The following is a 23,900-nucleotide window of genomic DNA, read 5'->3' on the forward strand; positions in this document are numbered from 1 at the left end:
TCTTGTGTGTTTGTCTATGAAAAAGGACTTTGTCTGTAAATAAGCTCCTAGTCCCTGCGTTCATCTGAGGGTTAATGTCAGTTTCTCTTCTCTTCCAGACGATCTGAAGTTGGACAGTGACGGGGATGACAAGGCCTTCTCATACTCCAGCAGCTCTGCCTTAGACAAACCTGTCCCAGCTAAGAAAGGTAACACACAGAGTAAAATATGTATCTACAGCCTGGCCACATTAAACAGACGTACATTTGTGTACCTTCATTAAGTACTTCTTATGTTTCAAATTAAATAATGGTCTGCTTACTTAAGACAGTACAATAGGGAGGTTGGTCAGGGAGGATGGGTGGGCGTATACCGCGATCAAGAGGTTGTGTGTTCGAGTCGCGTTGGAGACAACTAGCATTTTAGCTAACCTTTCCCCTGACCCTTTTCCTAACCTTAACCTAATTCTCATGACATTCTAGGAAAAATGATCCTTTGACATTGACACAACAAGCAGCCTGGTCTCAGAGCAATACGTATAATACTATATGTCCTTCCAACACGTATGATACTTTCGACATCCAATTAGTATGATGTTGTATGACCGCTATTACATTACAATTTCTGACTGGTAACACCCACATCTGCCGCTAGAGGGAACACTAATGCAAATCTCAATTCAAATCACATTTTATTGGTCACCTACACGTGATTAGCAGATGTTATTGCTGGTGTAGCAAAATGCTTGTGCTTCCAACTCCGACAGTGCAGTAATATCTAACAAGTAATATCTAACAAATTACACAATATATACCCAATACACACAAATCTAAGTAGGAATGAATGAAGACTATATACATATGGACGAGCGACGTCAGAGCGGAACGGACAGAGATAATAGAATAGTACAGAATACAGTATATACATATGAGATGAGTAATGCCAGATATGCCAGGAATCCCTCCTACAAATATCACTACCAAGGGGGGTTAAAAAGATACGGATAATGTTGCTGCTGCTGAATAAAGTGCACTATATAGGGAATAAGGCTCTGGTCTATAGTAGGGCACTATATAGGGAATAGGGTGCCTTTTTAGACACAACCATGGTGTCTTGCTGAGATCCCTGTTATTATTGATCTCTGTTACCCACAGCAGTGAAGAAGCCTTCGGATGCAGCTCCCAAACCCAGGAAAGCACCAGTACCCAAAGAGCCACCAAAACAGAAGTTGGACACGTCCGTTTGGGACTCGGACTCAGATACCCGCTCCAAGAAGCCTGCAACACCACTCAAAGGTACAGGCTTACCTCACAATGACCAGTGGAGTCAGTAAGCTTACACTCTATTTCTCTATGAATATAAAAGATTGAGATTGACAGTGTAAACTGACTATAAAAGGGTATGAACCGAGTGTAACCTGGGTATGAACCGAGTGTAACCTGGGTATGAACCGAGTGTAACCTGGGTATGAACCGAGTGTAACCTGGGTATGAACCGAGTGTAACCTGGGTATGAACCGAGTGTAACCTGGGTATGAACCGAGTGTAACCTGGGTATGAACCGAGTGTAACCTGGGTATGAACCGAGTGTAACCTGGGTATGAACCGAGTGTAACCTGGGTATGAACCGAGTGTAACCTGGGTATGAACCGAGTGTAACCTGGGTATGAACCGAGTGTAACCTGGGTATGAACCGAGTGTAACCTGGGTATGAACCGAGTGTAACCTGGGTATGAACCGAGTGTAACCTGGATGTGTTTTTCCTTACCTGTGTAGGTAAAGGCGGAGGGAGGAAGAGGAAGCAGTCTGAATCTGAAGAGGATGATTTCAGTCCCAAGAAGACTCCTGGGAAAACACCCAAAGCCCCTACTAGTAGGGTAAGAAAGTATGTGTGTGTGTCATTGAATCATATAGGATATAAGAAAATACTAAAAAACGAAGACTTCCATACAACAAAATACTTAGTCTTCTCGTCTTCTCCCTGTGTAGAAACTGTCAAAGAAAGCAGCCGTGACCCCACCCCCCATTTCAGATGATGATGATGTAGACTCCAACCGTTTCAGCCAATCCGGCACGGCATCTCGAGACCGACCGTGCAGAAGCAGGGCCAAGAAGGAAGTGAAGTACTTTGCTGAGTCAGCGTCAGGGTCAGACGACGATCAGTACGACATGTTCGACTAGACCATGGAATCCCTCCCACACAGGCTCTGTTCCAATGCTTTCTACCTCCCTTGAAGTAATCACAGATCTTCATTGGTTGGTACCCCATGCTGTCACCTATCCAATCAATTATGATCTGTGGTCACCTTGATGAAATCAGGAAGGATGGGTTTTGAAACAATTTGAACAGCCATTTGCACACACATCGCTTGAGTAATTTTAACGTGCATCCTTCCTTGACTTTCTAGAAGAAATCATCTGAGAGGTGGGATAGGTCTAGGCAGTGGTTGTATAAATATCCAGTCATGTTTAAATATCATGTGATTATTTCAACGTAAGAAGGAAGAATTTAGTTTTGAAGTATTCAACCAGGACCAGACACACGCTGGTTGAAATACCCCTGTGCTGTGTCCCACAGACTTTTGTACACCCCCCCCCCTTTTAATTTTAATGGTGACGTTTAATGCTTTCTACTGTGTAGGTGTTTTACACTTTTTATTATACATACAAAACAATTTTGTTTTTTAAATTATTATTATTACCATGGAAATGTTCTGTATTTGTCCTAAACAGCTTTTAGAAGTTAGGAACGCGGTGCTTCAGCACATTTTAACTGTTTAAAAAGTAAAGAAGAGACTATGTACCTTTTTGAACATGAACTTGGAAGTAAACAATGAAATGTAAATTATTCTCAGGCTGTTGGGTTTTCTGTAAGGTTTTCTTAATTGACTTCACTCTATTTCCTGCAGAGCAGAACTGTAGGAACACAATTCTCTCTCTCTCTCTCTCACACACACACACACACACACACACACACACACACACACACACACACACACACACACACACACACACACACACACACACACACACACACACACACACACACACTATTCAAGGCTTCGAGGTTACAGTAAATCTAAATATTCGGGTTATAACACGTTCACACGTTGTGTATTTTAAAATAAATATATTTTTATTACTTTGCCAGGGCATTTCATGGTAAAGTTAAACAGTATATGAACATATAAAGCATTGTTAATATACAAACAGACAATATTGAAAACGAAAACAAGATAGAAGCTCACTGTAAAGCTCCCTATGAGGACGTCCTGCTTTCTCTTCCCACCAGGCCAGCAGGAGGTTCTGGGTAAATGTATAATCACCATGACAACTCCCTGCTGCCCTGCCCACCCTCCAGAAAGACAAAGTTAAGAAAACTCAACCATAATTTGATCATGTCTCTTCATAATAACACTAACTATACAACACTGCATATGATGACAATGAGGTTTTCTGATACCGATGGGGTGAAAAAGGCAATCATATACATTATTTGTAAATGTTAAACTTTTGAACATTTTTGAACAGGCATAACAACAAAGTTGCTTTCGAAGATACATTTTTTTGAGGTTCACAGTCATGCTTCTACTGGATAGTTGGATAATGTAGGGCACAGCGGTGGAACATGCATATAGAAATACGTTGCATAGAACAGACACCACTGACTTGTAGAGTATGGACTCGTTGTGCCAGATCTATTCAGTGTATTTCTATCTGCAATGTTCAGTACGTTGCCCCCTTTCGGTACATGTATTGATCTTATTCCGTTTATTGACTTAAACAAATTTCTGTCAGTTGATTGATTTAGTGACAGCTGCTTGGCATTCCAACTGAAGAGGGGAAAGCAGCTCTGTTGTTTGATCAGCGATTGACATCGGGGTAACTAGGGTTTCGAAATTATGGAAACTTTTCACAAATTGAAGAATTCCACGTTGGAAATTCCTTTAGCTTATTCCCTCTTGATTACGAAAATCCTCTGACCATGATCCCCCCCCCCTCGCCCACCAAAAAAAGGAATTTGGGGAAGGTTTCTGGAATTTTGCAACCCTATTGTGAATCCATGCTCAGGTACTGAGACCATTTGGTCCTAAATGATGTGGGGGTGAGCAGCTGCTACCCAAGAGGGGCTGGCTATGAGATGAAGCTCTGAGAGGTCAGATAGCCTAAAGCTGCCATTAGTTGAGACATAAAGCACACCACACACACACCATCTAATACATGAACAAGGCTGCAGTGAGATAGTAAATATTAACAGTTACATCGGTACAACATTCAACAGAAACCAATATAAATTCAGCATTGTGGAAATGGATTGAGTTCCCTGCCGTGTCACCTGGTGCCTGTAGGTGGCGCTCAGGTCACTAGGGAGATGGATGTAGACATTCAGCTGTGAAATAAGTTTTCCAACTTCAAAGACACTCAGGGTAAATGTCAGAAGTCTTTCCGTGATTCATCACATCCTCGATTCCTCACCTCAACAACACACATTGTAGAAGGTCTGAGGTTCTGCACCCTTTCCTCCAATGTGTTTTGAGAAGGAGGCGCGGCATCAAGGGAGAGGAATGTAGGCAAGACTATTGAGATTCACCCACACTGCTCTTGTGATGAGCCACCAGGATTGTTTTAACCTACTACATCCCTCTCTCCCTTAGAGGGAAAGAGAGCATTTCATGTTTTGTCATACATACAATGAGATGCAATGAATTTGACAAAACGCTGCTTTAAAGTAAATATTCCTTTAACACTGCATATCATTCCTATGTAAAGCCTGGATGGCATATTCACATTCAAACATGAAACAACGGAGACAGTTTTGTTTTATGTATGTATTACATGTGGTGTTGATATGGAGGAGAGGAGATGGTTGTGTGTGAGATGGTTCTGAAAGGTTCTAGCCAGGGTTGGGGTCAATTCCATATCAATTGAGTCTATTCAGGAAGCAAACTGAAATAATCCAACAAGAATTGACCCCAACCTTCTAGCTGACTGACTACAGTGGTCATCTGTTCCCTTGTGGTGAAATGTTTGCCTCTATTCAGAATTTTAAAAAACTCTTTATACCTCTGAGATGAGTGACTCAATAATCACCCATAACAGTTTATGCCAAATTATTATTACCCTTAAGAATGATAAAGAAAACTGTTTATTACTATCACCCTTAACATTATGTCGGCTACATATAATTCACGTTCAAGTTTTAAATAAGTACTATGAGAAGTATTGCCTTCGTGCTAGTTGAGTAACTGGTCAACATCTGAATAAATTATATTGTCTATAGCCTGGCTTCCACACTGAACATCACTCTGTTTCACTTCACAACAGTGAAACGAACAGAGCAATATTGAGTGTGGATTCTAGGGTATTAACTTTATAAATAGTGTCCAAATTTGTTTCTGTGATTTAGAGTTAGATCCAATCCGTAGAGCTGAAGAACAGTGTAATTTCCGATTGAGCAGACATATGCAGTGTATACCGTGAATGCAGTCTCCGCGAAAGTGGGAACATTGCCTTTACGTTTTAATCGCGGTATACCGCAGATCTTCAGTGCTATGGACTGAATCTAGCCCTTAGGCTCTAAAGAAAACCAGCTTTACTAAGAATATATTTAGAAGATCAGAAAGGCTGTTGTGGCGGTGGCCGATATGGGACATAGTTCCTCATCCCTGAGAAAAAGTGCTGTCTAGTGGATCTGCCGTCCAAAACACAAAGCAGGGTTGGGTTCAGGAGATGCAACGTTCAGGAAAATATATTCTTGTTTTAGAGCTGACATGATTCCCTATTCTACATGATAGAGAAGTGCATGTTTACATAATATATTTATATCCAAACATTCTGTGATGTTGCAACCCAAATGAACGCTACCTGAGCTTGTCTATCTATAATTACTGCACGTCTCAGGGGTTAAGGGTCATGTAAAGAATCTCCTTTGCATCACTGTAGTTATGCACAGAACTTGTGGAGGAGCAAGGCAATGGTCAGTCACTCTGTAGGACTAGAACTAAGAATGCACAGTGGCTACTAGAGTCTAGTGTACAATCTTCCCGGCCGAGCGGTTAGGTCCTGAATATGTATTTTAACGATTGCAATGTCCCCGTGGTTTCCTTCCAAAACAAGACACTTATGAATGCAAGTATGTAAGAAGGGGCAGGTAGTGATTCTGGGCCTACAGGACTCCTTTGTAATCCTGGCCCAGAACGCAATGTGCATTTTGTGTTGCGCAGACGCTTGTAGTTGCTGACAGCCATTAATGCACAATTACTAGATTGAATCAGAGATGAGAAGTCATTTACATTTTAACACTGTAATAGCAATGCATTTCACTGCACAGATTGTGGAGAATGTTCAAGAGAATTGCAAGGAAACTTCAACTGTATAACCAAATTCATAAAAATAAAAAAATCTACATTTCTCAGTGGCACAAGCTTGGGTTAAGGAAAGTCTTTGTCACAGAGAGTCGCTTAACCCTTATCTTTCCCCAGAGATGTCGCTTGTAAAGACTGCTTGGTTTCTCTCTGGGAATGTCATTTAATGATAAAATCTCAGAATCCTTTTAACCTCAGAAGCCCTGTACATTAAATTACAGTCTGTTATCTATGATAGACAGATCCAATCTGGTAATAGTTTATCTAGATTCAATCTAGTCATTGTATATCTATGGCCTCGACAGTCTGAGGAAGCGGCTGAAGAGATGCAGCCACTGACAGGGGAGACAAGCACTCTGGCTTTATGGTGATGTAATGTAAACTGATGGAGACGTCAACATAATGAGTTAGAAAAGACAAAACAAAAAACAGCTTTAAATAGAGGAACAAATATAAAGTATTAGTCTTCCATACTGTCTATATGCAAGAACAGTCTATATGACTGTTTTTGTAAAGGACTTTACATTTTAGCCCCCTTCGAACTTTGTCATGTATGTACTGTTTCGCATCAAACAATAATATTTAAGAGAATGGAAAAAGCACCACAAAATTCATCATAGAAACAGACAGATTTCTAACAATGGTATATACAATGTATTTCAACAATATGAGACAGAGTGAGAGACAGAGAGAGAGAGAGAGATAGAGGGAGAGAGACAGAGAGAGAGAGACAGAGAGAGACAGAGAGACAGAGAGAGATAGAGGGAGAGAGAGAGACAGAGAGACAGAGAGAGATAGAGGGAGAGAGAGAGATAGAGGGAGAGAGACAGAGAGAGAGAGACAGAGAGAGAGAGACAGAGAGAGACAGAGAGACAGAGAGAGATAGAGGGAGAGAGAGAGACAGAGAGACAGAGAGAGATAGAGGGAGAGAGAGAGGGAGAAAGACAGTAGAGGGAGAGAGACAGAGAGTGAGAGGGAGAGAGACAGAGAGAGAGACAGAGAGAGACAGAGAGAGATAGAGGGAGAGAGAGAGACAGAGAGAGAGAGATAGAGAGAGAGATAGAGAGAGATAGAGGGAGAGAGAGAGACAGAGAGACACAGAGAGACAGAGAGAGATAGAGAGAGAGACAGAGAGAGAGACAGAGAGAGACAGAGAGACAGAGAGAGATAGAGGGAGAGAGAGAGACAGAGAGACAGAGAGAGATAGAGGGAGAGAGAGAGAGGGAGAAAGACAGTAGAGGGAGAGAGACAGAGAGTGAGAGACAGAGAGAGATAGAGGGAGAGAGACAGAGAGAGAGACAGAGAGAGACAGAGAGAGATAGAGGGAGAGAGACAGAGAGAGAGAGATACAGAGAGAGACAGAGAGAGATAGAGGGAGAGAGACAGTGAGAGACAGAGACAGAGAGCGAGAGATACACTGAGAGAGAGGGAGAGAGACAGAGAGAGAGACAGTAGAGGGAGAGAGACAAAGAGAGAGAGAGGGAGAGAGACAGAGACAGAGAGACAGACAGAGAGGGAGAGAGACAGAGACAGAGAGACAGAGAGGGAGAGATTAAAACTACTTATTAAACTTGTCGAGTCCATCATGCAGGGATGAATTTATACAGGAGACCTGAGGAGGATGACCTATGACCTTTGTGTACAACAAGTAAGGGGCGTGGCCGGGCGAGGTCAAACCCAACTCGACCAATCACACCCTAGTCCCCAAGACACAACGCCAAAATAAGAGCTCAATAAATGTAGAATTATACACAAACCAACCACTGGTCCTTTTAGATTTTAGTGTTGTCATTTTTTTAAGGGAAAATAAAGTCATAAATAGAGAGAAGGAAAAAACAAATGTAAAGGATAACATAAGAACAAGCAAAGGTGGTGGTGGTTCATTAAGGGACCAACGGCCTGAGGAGAGGAGAGGGGAGAAGGAGGGGGGTCCACTATGCCTGGTACACCTTGCGGTTTACCTATTTTCATTTTTTGTGTGTTTTTTTTTTTTGCAAAGGAATGTCAGCGAGAGAGAGAGTGTCAGTCTGAGAGGCCCCTGAGTTCCAACGGGGACCTAGGGGTCCTCTTCCTCCTCCTCCTTGGGGGCCGCTGTGGGCCCGCCGCTGTCTGAAGCATCTGGGTCAGGGTCAGGGGACACAGGGCAGGGTTTACCCCCCTTAGGGATTCCCTTCTTGGGGTTGCTTCCGTCCTCGCCCTCGGTGCTGCTCTGGCCGTCTTGGCCCTCTGAGTTCTCCAGCATCTCCTGGATCAGAGGAGGCATGGACCCAGGGATCTCCATCTTCAGCGAGATGACCCGCTCCGCACCTGGAGGGAGAGGAAAGGACATATTGCAAAACCAACGTATTGCAAAATGATGTTATAGGGCATTAGTGTACAAAGTTTTCCTACTGAACTGCCATTGAATCTATAGTTCCTTTCTACTCAGTTTTATTTGTATATTCGTCTCTGTGATGTCTGTACCTTTGGCGCTGATGCTGCGGAGGTCAGTGATCTTCATCAGGGTCTTGGGGAACATGTGTGGCTTGCTGGGCCTCCTCTTCCTCACGTAGATCTTCAGAGCTTCCAGTAGAGGCTCCTGGAGCTGGTCTACCTTAGAGGGCTCCTCCAGGTCCTGCCGGTCTGAGAGAGAGACAGATTGAGTGAGAGAGAGATAGTGAGTGAGAGCAACAGATTGAGTGAGAGAGATAGTGAGTGAGAGAGACAGATTGAGTGAGAGAGATAGTGAGTGAGAGCGAGAGAGTGAGAGCAAGAGAGACAGATTGAGTGAGAGAGATAGTGAGTGAGAGAATGAGAGCAAGAGAGACAGATTGAGTGAGAGAGATAGTGAGTGAGAGCGAGAGAGACAGATTGAGTGAGAGAGATAGTGAGTGAGAGCGAGAGAGACAGATTGAGTGAGAGAGATAGTGAGTGAGAGCGAGAGAGACAGATTGAGTGAGAGCGAGAGAGTGAGAGCGAGAGAGACAGATTGAGTGAGAGCGAGAGACAGATTGAGTGAGAGAGATAGTGAGTGAGAGCGAGAGAGACAGATTGAGTGCGAGCAAGAGACAGATTGAGTGAGAGAGATAGTGAGTGAGAGCGAGAGAGTGAGAGCAAGAGAGACAGATTGAGTGAGAGAGATAGTGAGTGAGAGAGTGAGAGCAAGAGAGACAGATTGAGTGAGAGAGATAGTGAGTGAGAGAGAGTCACACAGATCAATTTCAAATTCATGAAGCATCTTCTTTGTACATAGACTATGTAGGACCAACGAGTTAGAAAGACACATCCCAGAGTCATACAGTAGGGAAACGCTAGGCCTTTACCAGACCATCAGCCTGCACTCTGCTACAGTTGGCATTAAAGGAGATGTGCTGTACATGTCTAGAAACGAGGGAGTCTGAAATCTAACTCAGAAGTAATCCAACTTCAACGGTTTCCATTGAACATTAAAAGGGTTTATGGTTTAGGAAACATATATACAATCCACCAACTCCTCTGTTTTATAAACCACTTAGTTCTCAAGAGACAGTAGCCCTTTATGATATTCTTATCACCTTCTATTTTTCACATTGTCGCTTGTAATGCTTTCAGTACCAATTCAATCCACAAGTGGTCAGTGTGTGTTGAAAGAACCAGCTCCTGCTGTGGGAACGGAGGCCTGCCTCCCAGTCACAGAGTCACAGAGTGTTTAGTTATTTCCTCTGTGGATTATGCAACAGCATGTAATATATGTCGAGGCTCTGGGGATTCACACATTGGAATGGAAACTTCAGAGTCAGAGCAGGGCGAAAGGGGGATACCTAGTCAGTTGTACAACTGAAAATGCGTCTTCCACATTCAACCCAACCCCTCTGATTCAGAGAGGTGCGGGGGGCTGCCTTAATCCACATCCACGTCATCGGTGCCCGGGGAACAATTGTTCTTGGTGGTTAGCTGCCTTGGGAGGAGCGTGTGTCAGAGTGTGTGTGTGCCCATGTGCGTGTTTGTAACTGCATTATGTAAAAATGTAGAGCTCAATGTGTGTGTGTGTTTTAATCAATGTCTGCCTTCCATGTCTCAGCTGAGGGACAACTACTGCCTGGGTGTTGTGTGCTGAAACAGGCTGAACAGAACAGACTCATTTCCTGTGAGAACACACACACCCTGCATCACAGACATGGACCTGTGGATGACCTGATTCCAGACTTTGAGTCTGTCTGTCTAAGTCTGTATCAGTCTTGTTTTACTGCCTTTCTAATGACTTGTCCAAGCTTCACATCTACCCCAAAGGCACCCTCTCAACCTTAGACTCTGGGCAACTTTTACTACTTCTTAAATCACCATCTCCCGGTCTCTGGCACCGACCAATCTCTCTCCTTGCCCAGCCCCGTCTCTCTCCTTGCCCAGCCCCGTCTCTCTCCTTGCCCAGCCCCGTCTCTCTCCTTGCCCAGCCCCGTCTCTCTCCTTGCCCAGCCCCGTCTCTCTCCTTGCCCAGCCCCGTCTCTCTCCTTGCCCAGCCCCGTCTCTCTCCTTGCCCAGCCCAGTCTCTCTCCTTGCCCAACCCCGTCTCTCTCCTTGCCCAACCCAGTCTCTCTCCTTGCCCAACCCCGTCTCTCTCCTTGCCCAGCCCCGTCTCTCTCCTTGTCCAGCCCCGTCTCTCTCCTTGCCCAACCCAGTCTCTCTCCTTGCCCAACCCAGTCTCTCTCCTTGCCCAACCCCGTCTCTCTCCTTGCCCAGCCCCAGTCTCTCTCCTTGTCCAGCCCCGTCTCTCTCCTTGCCCAACCAAGTCTCTCTCCTTGCCCAGCCCGTCTCTCTCCTTGCCCAGCCCCGTCTCTCTCCTCCCATCTCTCTCCTTGCCCAACCCCGTCTCTCTCCTTGCCCAGCCCCGTCTCTCTCCTCGCCCAGCCCGTCTCTCCTTGCCCAGCCCATCTCTCTCCTTGCACAGCCCCGACTCTCTCCTCCCGTCTCTCTCCTTGCCCAGCCCGTCTCTCTCCTTGCCCAGCCCCGTCTCTCTCCTTGCCCAACCCAGTCTCTCTCCTTGCCTAACCCCGTCTCTCTCCTTGCCCAGCCCCGTCTCTCTCCTTGCCCAGCCCGTCTCTCCCCTGCCCAGCCCCGTCTCTCTCCTTGCCCAACCCCATCTCTGTCCTTGCCCAGCCCGTCTCTACTTGCCCAGCCCCGTCTCCTCCCGTCTCTCTCCTTGCCCAGCCCCATCTCTCTCCTTGCCCAGCCCGTCTCTCCCCTGCCCAGCCCCGTCTCTCTCCTTGCCCAGCACCGTCTCTCTCCTTGCCCAACCCCATCTCTCTCCTTGCCCAGCCCGTCTCTCCCCTGCCCAGCCCCGTCTCTCTCCTTGCCCAGCACCGTCTCTCTCCTTGCCCAACCCCGTCTCTCTCCTTGCCCAGCCCGTCTCTACTTGCCCAGCCCGTCTCTACTTGCCCAGCCCCGTCTCTACTTGCCCAGCCCGTCTCTACTTGCCCAGCCCCGTCTCTCTCCTCCCATCTCTCTACTTGCCCAGCCCCGTCTCTCTTGCCCAGCCCGTCTCTCTCCTTGCCCAGCCCCGTCTCTCTCCTTGCCCAGCCCCGTCTCTCTCCTTGCCCAGCCCGTCTCTCTCCTTGCCCAGCCCCGTCTCTCTCCTCCCGTCTCTCTCCTTGCCCAGCCCGTCTCTCTCCTTGCTCAGCCCCGTCTCTCTCCTTGCCCAACCCAGTCTCTCTCCTTGTCCAGCCCCGTCTCTCTCCTTGCCCAGCCCCGTCTCTCTCCTTGCCAACCCCATCTCTCTCCTTGCCCAGCCCCGTTTCTCTCCTCCCGTCTCTCTCCTTGCCCAGCCCCTCTCTCCTTGCCCAGCCCCGTCTCTCTCCTTGCCCAACCCCGTCTCTCTCCTTGCCCAGCCCCGTCTCTCTCCCAGCCCGCTCCTCCTTGCCCTCTCCTCTCCTGCCCAGCCCGTCCTCTCCTTGCCCAGCCCCTCTCTCCTTGCCCAGCCCCGTTGCCCCAGCCCGTCTCTCTCCTTGCCCAGCCCTGTCTCTCTCCCCCCATCTCTCTCCTTGTCCAGCCCCGTCTCTCTCCTTGCCCAGCCCACCTCTCTCCTTGCACAGCCCCGTCTCTCTCCTCCCGTCTCTCTCCTTGCACAGCCCCGTCTCTCTCCTCCCGTCTCTCTCCTCCCATCTCTCTCCTCCCGTCTCTCTCCTTGCACAGCCCCGTCTCTCTCCTTGCCCAGCCCGTCTCTCCCCTGCCCAGCCCCGTCTCTCTCCTTGCCCAGCACTGTCTCTCTCCTTGCCAACCCCGTTTCTCTCCTTGCCCAGCCCTGTCTCTCTCCTTGCCCCCCAGTCTGGTGCCCGCTGAGTATGTACACCCCACTGTGGTGCCCGCCTCTGGAGATAACAGTCACCTTCTTACTCCCCCAGATGGGACTGAGGTGGCCTGTCTGTCTCTGTGTCACAAAATTCAGACTTTTATTTAGACATTCCATCTCTTCTGACATAATATTCAACACCAATGACACTAATGACAGATGCTTAATGAATATATGCAACCTTCAAAGAAAGTGAAGAAGGTGTACCTCCAGAGATGAGGCAGATGGCGCTGAGCAGGCCTGTCTCTGTGTCGTCCATCTCCATGGGCAGCAGCTGGTGGGCGAAGGTGAACACCAGGTCGGTGAGCGGGCCGAAGCCTGCGTTGTGCATCTGGGTCCGGTTAAGGGTCAGTCCGTCTGAGAACGTCATGGTGTCCTGGTCCGGAGTGTACCTCGTACAGATACGTAGAATCTATATGACAGGGGACAGGAAAGGAGAGAATTATACATTACGTATACACACACATTATCTGACAGAGGAGAGGATAGGGACAGTGAGGGGGAGAAGAGGAGTGAGGGCACGGTTGGGTAGATTACTTTCTAAGTGTAATCCGTTACAGTTACTTTCCATAATTGTAATTAGTAATGTAACTTTTGGATTACCCAAACTCAGTAATGTGATCTGATTACATTCAGTTACTTTTAGATTACTTTCCCTTTAAGGGGCGTTAGAAGAAAACAAAAATGTATGTTACCAATTGAACAACATCTATTGCAAGATAAATCACTGTTAAAGTTTTCATAGCTGGCCATATATGGATGTTAAATTTTACTTTATGGGTTGGTTATGTAGGCTTCTTCTAGCCAATCACTTTCTACTACATATAATAATTAGATTAAATTATATCTTTACATTAATATATATGATTTATACGTCAACAATGGATGTGGCAACAACAGACTTCCCCCAATAAGTCTATCCAAAGTGTGCAAGTTTGAACATGTGTCCATTAGGCCTATGGATTAAAAGCCTCACTTTCATTCCATAGGCTGGGATCTGCATTATGCAGCTGTTGCAGGATCACCTTTTTCACTGGCTGTCCAAAACAATGATTGATAGGCAGCTTAAACTTCTTGAATTCAACCATTATTGGGTTTAAATACACATTTAGATTTGTAAGTAATCATTGAAGTAATCATCTAGTTTTTCAAAAGTATCTGTAATCTGATTACAATATTTTAGCTGGTAACATAATGGATTACAGTTACTGTTTTTTACAATCCCTTACATGTAATCCATTACTCCCCCAACCCTGAGAGAGGGGCAGTAAGGGGGAGGAGAGGAGAGAGGGACAGTAAGGGGGAGGAGAGGAGAGAGGGACAGTAAGGGGGAGGAGAGGAGAGAGGGACAGTAAGGGGGAGGGAGAGGAGAGGAGAGAGGGACAGTAAGGGGCAGGAGAGAAGAGAGGGACAGTAAGGGGCAGGAGAGAAGAGAGGGACAGTAAGGGGGAGGAGAGGAGAGAGGGACAGTAAGGGGGAGGAGAGGAGAGAGGGACAGTAAGGGGCAGGAGAGAAGAGAGGGACAGTAAGGGGGAGGAGAGGAGAGAGAGGGACAGTAAGGGGGAGGAGAGGAGAGAGGGACAGTAAGGGGCAGGAGAGAGGAGAGGAGAGGGACAGTAAGGGGAGGAGAGGAGAGAGAGAGGGACAGTAAGGGGAGAGGAGAGGGACAGTAAGGGGGAGGAGAGGAGAGGGGACAGTAAGGGGAGGAGAGGAGAGAGGGACAGTAAGACAGAGGAGAGGAGAAAGGGACAGTAAGGGGAGGAGAGAGAGAGGGACAGTAAGGGGAGGAGAGTCAGAGAGGAGAGAGGGACAGTAAGAGGAGAGGAGAGGGACAGTCAGACAGGGGAGGAGAGGAGAGAGGGACAGTAAGGGGGAGGAGAGGAGAGAGGGACAGTAAGACAGAGGAGAGGAGAAAGGGACAGTCAGACGGAGGAGAGGAGAGAGGGACAGTAAGACAGAGGAGAGGAGAGAGGGACAGTAAGACGGAGGAGAGGAGAGAGGGACAGTAAGACAGAGGAGAGGAGAGAGGGACAGTCAGACAGAGGAGAGAAGAAAGGGACAGTCAGACAGAGGAGAGGAGAAAGGGACAGTCAGACAGAGGAGAGGAGAGAGGGACAGTCAGACAGAGGAGAGGAGAAAGGGACAGTCAGACAGAGGAGAGGAGAGAGGGACAGTCAGACAGAGGAGAGGAGAGAGGGACAGTCAGACAGAGGAGAGGAGAAAGGGACAGTCAGACAGAGGAGAGGAGAAAGGGACAGTAAGACAGAGGAGAGGAGAGAGGGACAGTCAGACAGAGGAGAGGAGAGAGGGACAGTAAGACAGAGGAGAGGAGAGAGGGACAGTAAGACAGAGGAGAGGAGAAAGGGACAGTAAGACAGAGGAGAGGAGAGAGGGACAGTAAGACAGAGGAGAGGAGAGAGGGACAGTAAGACAGAGGAGAGGAGAGAGGGACAGTAAGACAGAGGAGAGGAGAAAGGGACAGTCAGACAGAGGAGAGGAGAGAGGGACTTAAGACAGAGGAGAGGAGAAAGGGACAGTAAGACAGAGGAGAGGAGAAAGGGACAGTAAGACAGAGGAGAGGAGAAAGGGACAGTAAGACAGAGGAGAGGAGAAAAGGACAGTAAGACAGAGGAGAGGAGAGAAGGACAATAAGACAGAGGAGAGGAGAGAGGGACAGTCAGACAGAGGAGAGGAGAGAGGGACAGTAAGAGAGAGGAGAGGAGAGAGGGACAGTCAGACAGAGGAGAGGAGAGAGGGACAATAAGACAGAGGAGAGGAGAGAGGGACAGTCAGACAGAGGAGAGGAGAGAGGGACAGTAAGACAGAGGAGAGGAGAAAGGGACAGTAAGACAGAGGAGAGGAGAAAGGGACAGTCAGACAGAGGAGAGGAGAGAGGGACAGTAAGACAGAGGAGAGGAGAGAGGGACAGTAAGACAGAGGAGAGGAGAGAGGGACAGTAAGACAGAGGAGAGGAGAAAGGGACAGTAAGACAGAGGAGATGAGAAAGGGACAGTCAGACAGAGGAGAGGAGAGAGGGACAGTAAGATGGAGGAGAGGAGAGAGGGACAGTAAGACAGAGGAGAGGAGAGAGGGACAGTAAGATGGAGGAGAGGAGAAAGGGACAGTAAGACAGAGGAGAGGAGAGAGGGACAGTAAGACAGAGGAGAGGAGAGAGGGACAGTAAGATGGAGGAGAGGAGAGAGGGACAATAAGACAGAGGAGAGGAGAGAGGGACAGTAAGACGGAGGAGAGGAGAGACACACTGGGACAGTAAGACAGAGGAGAGGGAGAGAGACACTGACAGTAAGACAGAGGAGAGGAGAAAGGGACAGTAAGATAGAGGAGAGGAGAGAGGGACAGTAAGACAGAGGAGAGGAGAAAGGGACAGTAAGACAGAGGAGAGGAGAGAGGGACAGTAAGACAGAGGAGAGGAGAGAGGGACAGTAAGACAGAGGAGAGGAGAAAGGGACAGTAAGACAGAGGAGAGGAGAGAGGGACAGTCAGACAGAGGAGAGGAGAGAGGGACAGTAAGACAGAGGAGAGGAGAGAGGGACAGTCAGACAGAGGAGAGGAGAGAGGGACAGTAAGACAGAGGAGAGGAGAAAGTGTCATGACAGGACTTGTAAAGAGTAGAAAGACAAATTCAAAGTGAAGCCCACAGAGGCTATGCACTAGTTATCCTATATACCTGTAGCTAGGACTGACACGTTTCACAGCCAACAAAGACTAAAGAGAGAAACCACCACTATGATCATGACCTTGAGGAGGAAAAACCTCAGTGTGTCTGTGTGGATAGCCTCTGTATTGTACAGCCTCATACAGGGTGTGATGTGCCTCATGGAGCGTGAGGTGCCTCTGACCAGCCGAGGATAGCCTCTGAGTCTCCGCCAGCCTGCATGTTTTATTCTGTTTCATTTTGCATACGCTCATGCCACTCACTGTCAGCGCACACACTCACTCACTCACTCACTCACTCACTGAGGATAGCCTCACCACTGACTACCTCACTCACTGACTAGCACTCACCACTAGCACTCACTCACCTACACATAGCCTCACACCGACAGGATACCTCACCTACACCACACACACAGGATAGCCTCATGGAGCCGACTGAGGATAGCCTCACCTACTGAGGATAGCCTCATGGACACACCTCACACAGGATAGCCTCATGGAGCCGACACACACCTCACCTACACACACACACACACACACACACACACACACACACACACACACACACACACACACACACTAGCTGTCAGCGCCACTCGATTGGCTTCAAAGGTTGACACTGCCTGTCTCTTCACCACACACACGCACGCACGCACACACAAACCGTTTGTTCCTTCTTCACACACTTGCTCACCCAGATCTAGAACACAATACACAGGGCAGGTCCTTCACTGTAGAAACCTGTCAGCGTGTGTGTGAGAGATTGATCTAAGCAGGACTTCAACTTCTCACCTCTTCAACTCCAGTGGCTTCCCACTGAACACACACTGGTTGAATCAATGTTGTTTCAATGAAATGACGACGTGCAATAGACGCTGAATTGACTGAGGATAGCCTCATAGAGCCAGAGAGAGAGGCAAGGCACACGGAGAGTTAAATAAAGGTTAAATAAAAAATATGACAAAATAAACATGACTGGAGCTTGAGACAATCCACCCCTCTCTCTCCCCCTTTCTCCTCCCTCTCTCTCCCCCTTTCTCCTCCCTCTCTCCCCCCCTTTCTCCTCCCTCCCTCTCCCCCTTTCTCCTCCCTCTCTCTCCCCCTTTCTCCTCCCTCTCTCTCCCCCTTTCCTCCTCCCTCCCTCTTTCTTCTCCCTCTATCTCCCCCTCCCATCCCCCTTTCTCCTCCCTCTCTCTCCCCCTTCTCCTCCCTCTCTCCCCCCTCCCTTCCCTCTCCTCCCTCTCTTTGCTTCTCTTCTCTGTCTTGTTACTGAGGGCACATTAGCACTCGACTGCACTAAGTCTGCTAACACTGTGCTCCCCCGTATTCATGTCCCTGCTCCAGAAGAACATACAGCAAGCAACCCAAACAAACATGAACAACAGTCCTTACTGAAACTCACTGCAGGAAAAAGACTAAGAGGTCTTTCAATCAACCCTTAATGAGATTTGGAACTGAGTAACGTCTGAGAGACACTAACTTAATGTACTTTGATTAAGGATGGCTCCTCTACGTACTGATCCACCGTCAGGATCAATTAAACCGCTCTTCTATTGGCTTTCTGGACAAACCGACCAATAAGGTCTAAGGACCAGACTCTAGGGAGGAAGTTCAGAGGTTAAACCCCCTGTACATTTGAGCTTATTGACTGGCTACCTCAGTGGAGAGAGAAAACCCAGTTAACAGAGATCTTTAGACACTAAACAGTACAGATGAAATTAGGCCAAACCTTTTGTCATTAAATAGAAACCTGCTCATTTGGTTATGTGGGAAAGGTACGCTTTGTGTTTCTGCATCGAGTCACAGTGCTAATTAGTGTCATTTGTTAGGCTAGCACAATCACTGCTGTGATTACATTGAGTAGTGGGGCTGTCTCTCAACTATTCCTGTACCACAGATTGGTAAGATACTATATTGGTAAGCTACTATATTATTATTAAGATACTATATATTATCCTTCCTCCTTGGATGTCCATTTACATTACAACTAGTCTGTAGAAGTGACTTAATCAGGGTCAGTTAGCCATCAGGGACTGGCCCTGTTCATGGACCAGAAGTTGAGGCACCCTGAGAAATGGAGGCCTAAAACTAGTCTTACCAAACTCAGCAAGAAAAGAAACGTCCCTTTTTCAGGACCCCTGTCTTCAAAGATAAGTCATACAAATCCAAAATAACTTCACAGATCTTCATTGTAAAGAGTTTAAACACTGTTTCCCATGCTTGTTCAATGCACCATAAAAAATGAACATGCACCTGTGGAACGGTCGTTAAGACACTAACAGCTTACAGACGGTAGGCAATTAAGGTCACAGTTAGGAAAACTGAGGACACTAATGAGGCCTTTCTACTGACTCTGAAAAACACCAAAAGAAAGATGCCCAGGGTCCCTGCTCATCTGCGTGAACGTGCCTTAGGCATGCTGCAAGGAGGCATGAGGACTGCAGATGTGGCCTGGGCAATAAATTGCAATGTCCGTACTGTGAGACGCCTAAGACAGCGCTACAGGGAGACAGGACGGACAGCTGATCGTCCTCGCAGTGGCATACCACGTGTAACAACACCTGCACGGGATTGGTACATCCGAACATCACACCTGCGGGACAGGTACAGGATGGCAACAACAACTACCCGAGTTACACCAGCAATGCACAATCCCTCCAACAGTGCTCAGGCTGTCCTCAATAGGCTGAGAGAGGCTGGACTGAGGGCTTGTAGGCCTGTTGTAAGGCAGGTCTTCACCAGACATCACCGGCAACAACGTCGCCTATGGGCACAAACCCACCGTCACTGGACCAGACAGGACTGGCAAAAAGTGCTCTTCACTGACGAGTCGCGGTTTTGTCTCACCAGGTGTGATGGTCGGATTCGTGTTTATCATCGAAGGAATGAGCGTTACATCGAGGCCTGTACTCTGGAGCGGGATCGATTTGGAAGTGCATCATGGTCCATCATGGTCTGGGGTGGTGTGTCACAGCATCATCGGACTGAGCTTGTTATTGCAGGCAATCTCAATGCTGTGCGTTACAGGGAAGACATCCTCCCTCATGTGGTACCCTTCCTGCAGGCTCATCCTGACATGACACTCCAGCATGACAATGCCACCAGCCATACTGCTCCTTCTGTGCATGATTTCCTGCAAGACAGGAATGTCAGTGTTCTGCCATGGCCAGCGAAGAGCCCGGATCTCAATCCCATTGAGCACGTCTGGGGCCTGTTGGATAGGAGGGTGAGGGCTTGGGCCATTCTCCCCAGAAATGTCCGGGAACTTGCAGGTGCCTTGGTGGAAGAGTGGGGTAACATCTCACAGCAAGAACTGGCAAATCTGGTGCAGTCCATGTGGTGGAGATGCACTGCAGTACTTAATGCAGCTGGTGGCCACACCAGATACTGACTGTTACTTTTGATTTTGACCCCCCTTTGTTCAGGGACACATGATTCCATTTCTGTAAGTCACATGTCTATAGAACTTGTTCAGTTTATGTCTCAGTTGTTGAATCTTGTTATTGTCATACAAATATTTACACATGTTAAGTTTGCTGAAAATAAACGCAGTTGACTGTGAGAGGATGTTTGCTTCTTTTGCTGAGTTTACATACTGTGCCTTCGGAAAGTATTCAGACTCATTGACTTTTTCCACTGTTTGTTACGTTACAGACTTATTCTAAAATGGATTAAAGAGATTCCTCAGCAATCTACACACAATACCCCATAACGACAAAGCCAAAAATGTTTTTTATAAATTTTTGCAATTGCATTATAAACAAAAAACAGAAAAGCCTTATTTACATAAAGTTTAAGTTGGAAGTTTACATACACTTAGGTTGGAGTCATTAAAACTAATTTTTCAAACTCTCCATAAATGTCTTGTTAAAAAACTATAGTTTTGGTAAGTCGATGAGGACATCTTTGTGCATGAGGACAACTTTGTGCATGACAAGTAATTTTTACAACGATTGTTTACAGACAGACTATTTCACGTATAATTCACTGTATCACAATTCCAGTGAGTCAGAGGTTTACATACACTAAGTTGACTGTGCCTTTAAACAGCTTGGAAATTCCAGAAAGTTATGTCATGGTTTTAGAAGCTACTGATAGGCTAATTGACATCATTTGAGTCAATTGGAGATGTACCTGTGGATGTATTTCAATGCCTACTGTAACGGATGTCATCTGGAGATCGAGAGGAGGACCAAGGTGCAGCGTGGTAAGTGTTCATGTCTTTTTAATAAACAAACTGAACCCTGGAACAAAACAATAAACGATGTGAACCAAAGGAAACAGTACCGTGTGTCTCAAACACTCACGTGGAAACAAACACCCACAAACCAAACAGTGAAACCCAGGCTACCTAAGTATGATTCTCAATCAGCGACAACAATTGACAGATGCCTCTGATTGAGAACCATACTAGGCCGAACTCAAAAACAAACATAGAAAAACAAACATAGACTGCCCACCCCAACTCACACCCTGACCATACTAAAACACAGACAAAAACAAAGGAACTAAGGTCAGAACGTGACACCTACCTTCAAACCCAGTGCCTCTTTGCATGACATCATGGGAAAACCAGCCAAGACCTCAGAAAAATCAATTGTAGAAATCAGCCAAAACCTCAGATTTTTTTTTTAGACCTCCACAAGCCTGGTTCATCCTTGGGAGCAATTTCCAAACGCCTGGAGGTACCACGTTCATCTGTACAAACAATAGTACGCATGTATAAACACCATGGCACCACACAGCCGTCATACCGCTCAGGAAGGAGACGTGTTCTGTCTCCTAGAGATTAACATACTTTGGTGCAAAAAGTGCAAATCAATCCCAGAACAACAGCGAAGGACCTTGTGAAGATGCTGGAGGAAACAGGTACAAAAGTAGCTATATCCACAGTAAAACAAGTCCTATATCGACATAATCTGAAAGGCCGCTCAGCAAGGAAGAAGCCACTGCTCCAAAACAGCCATAAAGAAGCCAGACTACAGTTTGCAACTGCACATGGAAGCATCATGTTGTTTTGCTGCAGGAGGGACTGGCGCACTTCACAAAATAGATGGCATCATGAGGCCGGAAAATTATGTGGATATATTGAAGCAACATCTCAAGATATCAGTCAGGAAGTTAAAGCTTGGTCGCAAATGGGTCTTCCAAATGGACAATGACCCCAAGCATACTTCCAAAGTTGTGGCAAAATGGCTTAAGGACAACGAGTGGCCATCACAAAGCCCTGACCTCAATCCTATAGAAGATTTGTGGGCAGAACTGAAAAAGCACGTGCAAGCAAGGAAGCCCACAATCCTGACTCAGTTACACCAGCTTTGTCAGGAGGAATGGGACAAAATTCACCCAACTTATTGTGGGAAGCTTGTGAAAGGCTACCCGAAACGTTTGACCCAAGTTAAACTATTTAAAGGCAATGCTACCAAATACTAATTGAGTGTATGTAAACTTCTGACCCACTGGGAATGTGATGAAAGAAATAAAAGCAGAAATAAATAATTATCTCTACTATTATTCTGACATTTCACATTCTTCAAATAAAGTGGTGATCCTAACTGACCTAAGACAGGGAATTTTTACTAGGATTAAATGTCAGGAATTGGGAAAAACTGAGTTTAAATGTATTTGGCTAAGGTGTATGTAAACGTCCGACTTCACCCGTAAGTATTCAGTCCCTTTGCTAAGAGACTCGAAATTGAGCTCAGGTGCATCCTGTTTCCATTGACCCTCCCTGAGATGTTTCTACAACTTGATTGGATTCCACCTGTGGTAAATTCAGTTGATTGAACCTGATTTGGAAAGGCACACACCTGTCTTGATAGTTGACGGTGCATGTCAGAGCAAAAACTAAGCCATGAGGTCGAAGGAAGGTACAGGTACAGATCTGGGGTACAGATCTGGGGAAGGGTACCAAAACATTTCTGCAGCACTGTGTTCTTCAAAAACACAGTTGTCTCCATCATCCTTAAATGGAAGACGTTTGGAACCACCAAGACTCTTCCTAGAGCTGGCCGCCCAGCCAAACTGAGCAATCGGGGGAAAAGGGGCAGTGACCAAGAACTCAATGGTCACTCTGACAGAGCTCTAGAGATCCTCTGTGGAGATGGGAGAACCTTCCAGAAGGACAACCATCTCTGCAGCACTCATCCAATCAGGCTTTTCTGGTACAGTGGCCAAAGGAAGCCACTCCTCAGTAAAAGGCACATGACAGCCCTCTTGGAATTTGTCAAAAGGCACCTGAAGGACTCTCAGACCACGAGAAACAAGATTCTCTGGTCTGATGAAACCAAGATTGAACTCTTTGGCCTGAATGCCATGCGTCATGTCTGGAGGAAACCTGGCCACATCCCTACAGTGAAGCATGGTGGTGGCATCATCGTCCTGTGGGAATTTTTTTCAGCGGCAGGGACTGGGAGGCTAGTCAGGCTCGAGTTAAAGATAAACGGAGCAAAGTATAGAGAGATCGTTGATGAAAACCTGCTCCAGAGTGCTCAGAACCTTAGACTGGGGAGAAAGTTCAACTCCCAACAGGACAACGACCCTAAGCAGCCAAGAGCCCGGACTTGAAAATAGCTGTGTAGCAACGCACCTCATACCCAAGACTCACGGCTGTAATTGCTGCCAAATGTGCTTCAACAAAGTACTGAGTAAAGGGTCTGAACACTTATGTAAATGTGATATTTAGTTTTTTGATTTTGTATACATTTGAGGAAAAGAATGTAAACCTGTTTTTGCTTTGTCATTATGGGGTATTGTGTGCAGATCAATGGAAAAAATCTATTTAATACATTTTAGAATAAAAAAAGAAGAAGAAATAGTCAAGGGGTGTGAATAGTTTCCCAATGCATTGTAGGAATAAATGCATGAAGTATGTACATAAGAGATGTGTTACTTTGAAAACTGCTGATACATACCAGTATGTCGAGGAAGGCAGTTTGGATCAGCGTGGGTGTGTGTGTGCCTGTGCGTGTTTGTGACAGTCAGTCCTTACCAGTATGTCAAGGCAGGCAGTTTGGATCAGCGTGGGTGTGTGTGTGCCTGTGCGTGTTTGTGACAGTCAGTCCTTACCAGTATGTCAAGGCAGGCAGTTTGGATCAGCGTGGGTGTGTGTGTGCCTGTGCGTGTTTGCGTGTCCTTACCAGTATGTCAAGTTTGGATCAGTGTGGGTGTGTGTGTGCCTGTGCGTGTTTGTGACAGTCAGTCCTTACCAGTATGTCAAGGCAGGCAGTTTGGATCAGCGTGGGTGTGTGTGTGCCTGTGCGTGTTTGTGACAGTCAGTCCTTACCAGTATGTCAAGGCAGGCAGTTTGGATCAGTGTGGGTGTGTGTGTGCCTGTGCGTGTTTGTGACAGTCAGTCCTTACCAGTATGTCAAGGCAGGCAGTTTGGATCAGCGTGGGTGTGTGTGTGCCTGTGCGTGTTTGTGACAGTCAGTCCTTACCAGTATGTCAAGGCAGGCAGCTTTAAGCAGCGTGATCTGGTCAGCTATGGTGAGTCCTGTGAAGCCAGGCACTCGTTTGGCAAACTCCACGATCTTTATAATGCACTTAGTAGCCAGCTCACTGAACTTATCCCACAGC

The 23,900-nt window shown here is 46.8% G+C and overlaps 2 protein-coding genes across 6 annotated transcripts in view; one reads left to right on the forward strand and one right to left on the reverse strand.

The window, feature by feature from the left end:
- LOC124043356 (DNA topoisomerase 2-beta-like) overlaps positions 1 to 2,826 on the forward strand; it is a 37,564-nt gene extending 34,738 nt beyond the window's left edge. For 3 of the 5 annotated variants that reach the window (XM_046361885.1, XM_046361888.1, XM_046361890.1), the window contains 4 exons: positions 99 to 188; positions 1,134 to 1,274; positions 1,755 to 1,855; positions 1,968 to 2,826. In XM_046361885.1, coding sequence (XP_046217841.1) covers positions 99 to 188; positions 1,134 to 1,274; positions 1,755 to 1,855; positions 1,968 to 2,159 — 524 coding nt within the window. In that variant the 3' untranslated portion in view covers positions 2,160 to 2,826. Of the gene's footprint in view, positions 1 to 98; positions 189 to 1,133; positions 1,275 to 1,754; positions 1,864 to 1,967 lie in introns of all 5 variants that reach the window. The other 2 variants (XM_046361887.1, XM_046361889.1) reach the window with 2 other exon arrangements.
- A 4,951-nt stretch (positions 2,827 to 7,777) lies between these two features.
- Positions 7,778 to 23,900, reverse strand: part of LOC124043357 (retinoic acid receptor alpha-A-like) — a 124,197-nt gene continuing 108,074 nt past the window's right edge. Inside the window, exons 5-8 of the mRNA XM_046361891.1 lie at positions 23,762 to 23,900; positions 12,852 to 13,056; positions 8,807 to 8,965; positions 7,778 to 8,650 (exon numbers count right to left, since the gene is read on the reverse strand). The exon at positions 23,762 to 23,900 is cut by the window's right edge and continues 38 nt beyond it. Of these exons, the coding sequence (XP_046217847.1) occupies positions 8,400 to 8,650; positions 8,807 to 8,965; positions 12,852 to 13,056; positions 23,762 to 23,900 (754 nt within the window). The 3' untranslated portion in view covers positions 7,778 to 8,399. The remainder of the gene's footprint in view (positions 8,651 to 8,806; positions 8,966 to 12,851; positions 13,057 to 23,761) is intronic.

This window comes from Oncorhynchus gorbuscha, linkage group LG09, assembly GCF_021184085.1.
Source record: "Oncorhynchus gorbuscha isolate QuinsamMale2020 ecotype Even-year linkage group LG09, OgorEven_v1.0, whole genome shotgun sequence".
Taxonomy (NCBI): Eukaryota; Metazoa; Chordata; class Actinopteri; order Salmoniformes; family Salmonidae; genus Oncorhynchus; species Oncorhynchus gorbuscha.